The 1,924-nt window shown below is 37.5% G+C and overlaps 1 protein-coding gene across 1 annotated transcript in view; it reads left to right on the top strand.

Annotated features, from left to right (window-relative positions):
* stxbp1b (syntaxin binding protein 1b) overlaps nt 1-1,924 on the top strand; it is a gene marked incomplete at its 3' end in the record, with an annotated part of 44,567 nt that overhangs the window by 34,068 nt on the left and 8,575 nt on the right. The window contains 2 exon segments of the mRNA XM_014030921.1: nt 402-540; nt 984-1,093. Of these exon segments, the coding sequence (XP_013886375.1) occupies nt 402-540; nt 984-1,093 (249 nt within the window).

Below are 1,924 nucleotides of genomic sequence, written 5' to 3'. Positions count from 1 at the left end.
ACACACACACACACACACACACACACACACACACACACACACACACACATCCTTATGTCTGTTTATTTCATTTTACCAAAAGTTGAACAAATCTGCTCTGTAATTGTTTACTAACCAAAAAATTCTAAAAATGGTCCAGAACTGATGGGTCATTACTCACTTATTACAAAAATCACACATTTATTTATTTATTTTTTAGCATATGTAGTTATAATTTATTGGGTCTAGATTATATATGCTMGACACACAAATTCAACAACAGTTCCCTCACAGAATTTACTGATTACTTGATTTGAGTGTCAGTTTGATGCAGCCACTCACAGGACAGGTTTTATAATTGGTACTATCGAAGTAAAGCTGCACACTGATCTTTGAACCCTCTGCCCTCCACTGGTTTGAAGGATTTGGCAATGAGCACAGATGCAGAAGGTGAGAAGATCAAGGATCCCATGAGGCTCATTGTTCCAGTTCTCCTGGACGCCAACGTCAGTGTGTTTGACAAGATCCGCATCATCTTGCTCTACATCTTCCTGAAGAATGGTCAGAATCCTTCAGTACTTTCATTTTTATGTACCAATTCTTATTTCAAGTTCAGATAAGCGTGCATTTAGAAATATTGTATTTATTTAACCAGGAAGTCCCACTGAAACCAAAAACCTCTTTTTCAAYAGAGACCTGGCAACATAGTTCCCACATCACAGTRACACAACCAAATTTAAACTTCAAATAGAAAAACACTAAAAAAAAATAGGAACAGGTGCCAGTTATGGAGTTAGTCTCAAGTCCTTTCATTTTGGATTTAGAAGTAATCAGTGACATTAACTCTGTTAGGTTTTAGTTTTTGTTTAGTTTGGATCAGTTGGCTGTATTCTGATATCTGCTCAGCTTCTGTAAGCATGCTCACTCTCATCACGCATGTTTGTGTTGCATGTGTGGACTGAACATGTACGCTGCATGGTTTTATATTTCTGAATATATGTCAGGTGTGACTGAGGAGAACCTGTGTAAGCTCCTCCAGCATGCCAACATTCCACCTGAGGACAGTGACATCATTTCTAACATGGCCCACATGGGCGTGCCCATCGTCTCAGAGGTGAGCGGCCAACATGCACGACCCCAGGTCCTCAGTCTTCCTGAACTATCTCACTGGACTGTAACTGCTGGAGACTAGTTGGCAACTCAAACTTGCAAGAACATAAAAAAAATTGAATAACAAGTGTTTGTGACCATGTGACCTGTTGTTTATGCTACTGCTTTTAGAAAATCACAACCTATTCACTGGTCAACACAAAAAAAATTGTCTAAGTTTTTAAAGCTGACTTAATAATATCTTGATAAGCTGAATCCTAAAATCACGTTTGTTTTCCTCCATCAGGTCAACTATTTGAGCTATAGGCAAATCTTGATTTTTTTTACAGTTTTGTTTACATGCATTTTTAAATTTCATTTCAATTTTGTTTATTTCATGTTCTAGAAATCAAATTAGGCTTCTTATTCAGACTGCAAGGTAATGAGTGATGTCATCAGTTGCAAAACGTCATTTACTTAATTTGCTTCCGCTCATAGCATTTTAGTAAGAGTAAAGTGAAAAGCCTCTATATTGCTTAAAAATGAAATGGCTTCAACCAGAAGATCTTGGAAAAATAAACCTGATGTATTCTGTTACATCTGAGGTGAACAGACCCTTGTGCCTAACAGGAATCCAGTCACAAGTTTCATAAAGCGTGCTTACTATGCTTATTTTGGTATGAAACATGGAGACCAGGACAAAGCTTGGGCTGCACGTGATATGCAAAGCTTGCACTGAGTGCGTTAATGGACAAACGGCAAGAAGAGTTGTCTGAAACAGAAGTTCAAGCCCTAATTTTGGAACATTGATGACAGTAACATGCACTTTACGTGTCTATAACATTAATTAATTAAT

Source organism: Austrofundulus limnaeus, unplaced genomic scaffold (assembly GCF_001266775.1).
Source record: "Austrofundulus limnaeus strain Quisiro unplaced genomic scaffold, Austrofundulus_limnaeus-1.0 Scaffold1142, whole genome shotgun sequence".
NCBI classification, from domain to species: Eukaryota; Metazoa; Chordata; class Actinopteri; order Cyprinodontiformes; family Rivulidae; genus Austrofundulus; species Austrofundulus limnaeus.
This window is presented reverse-complemented; position numbering and strand designations above follow the sequence as displayed.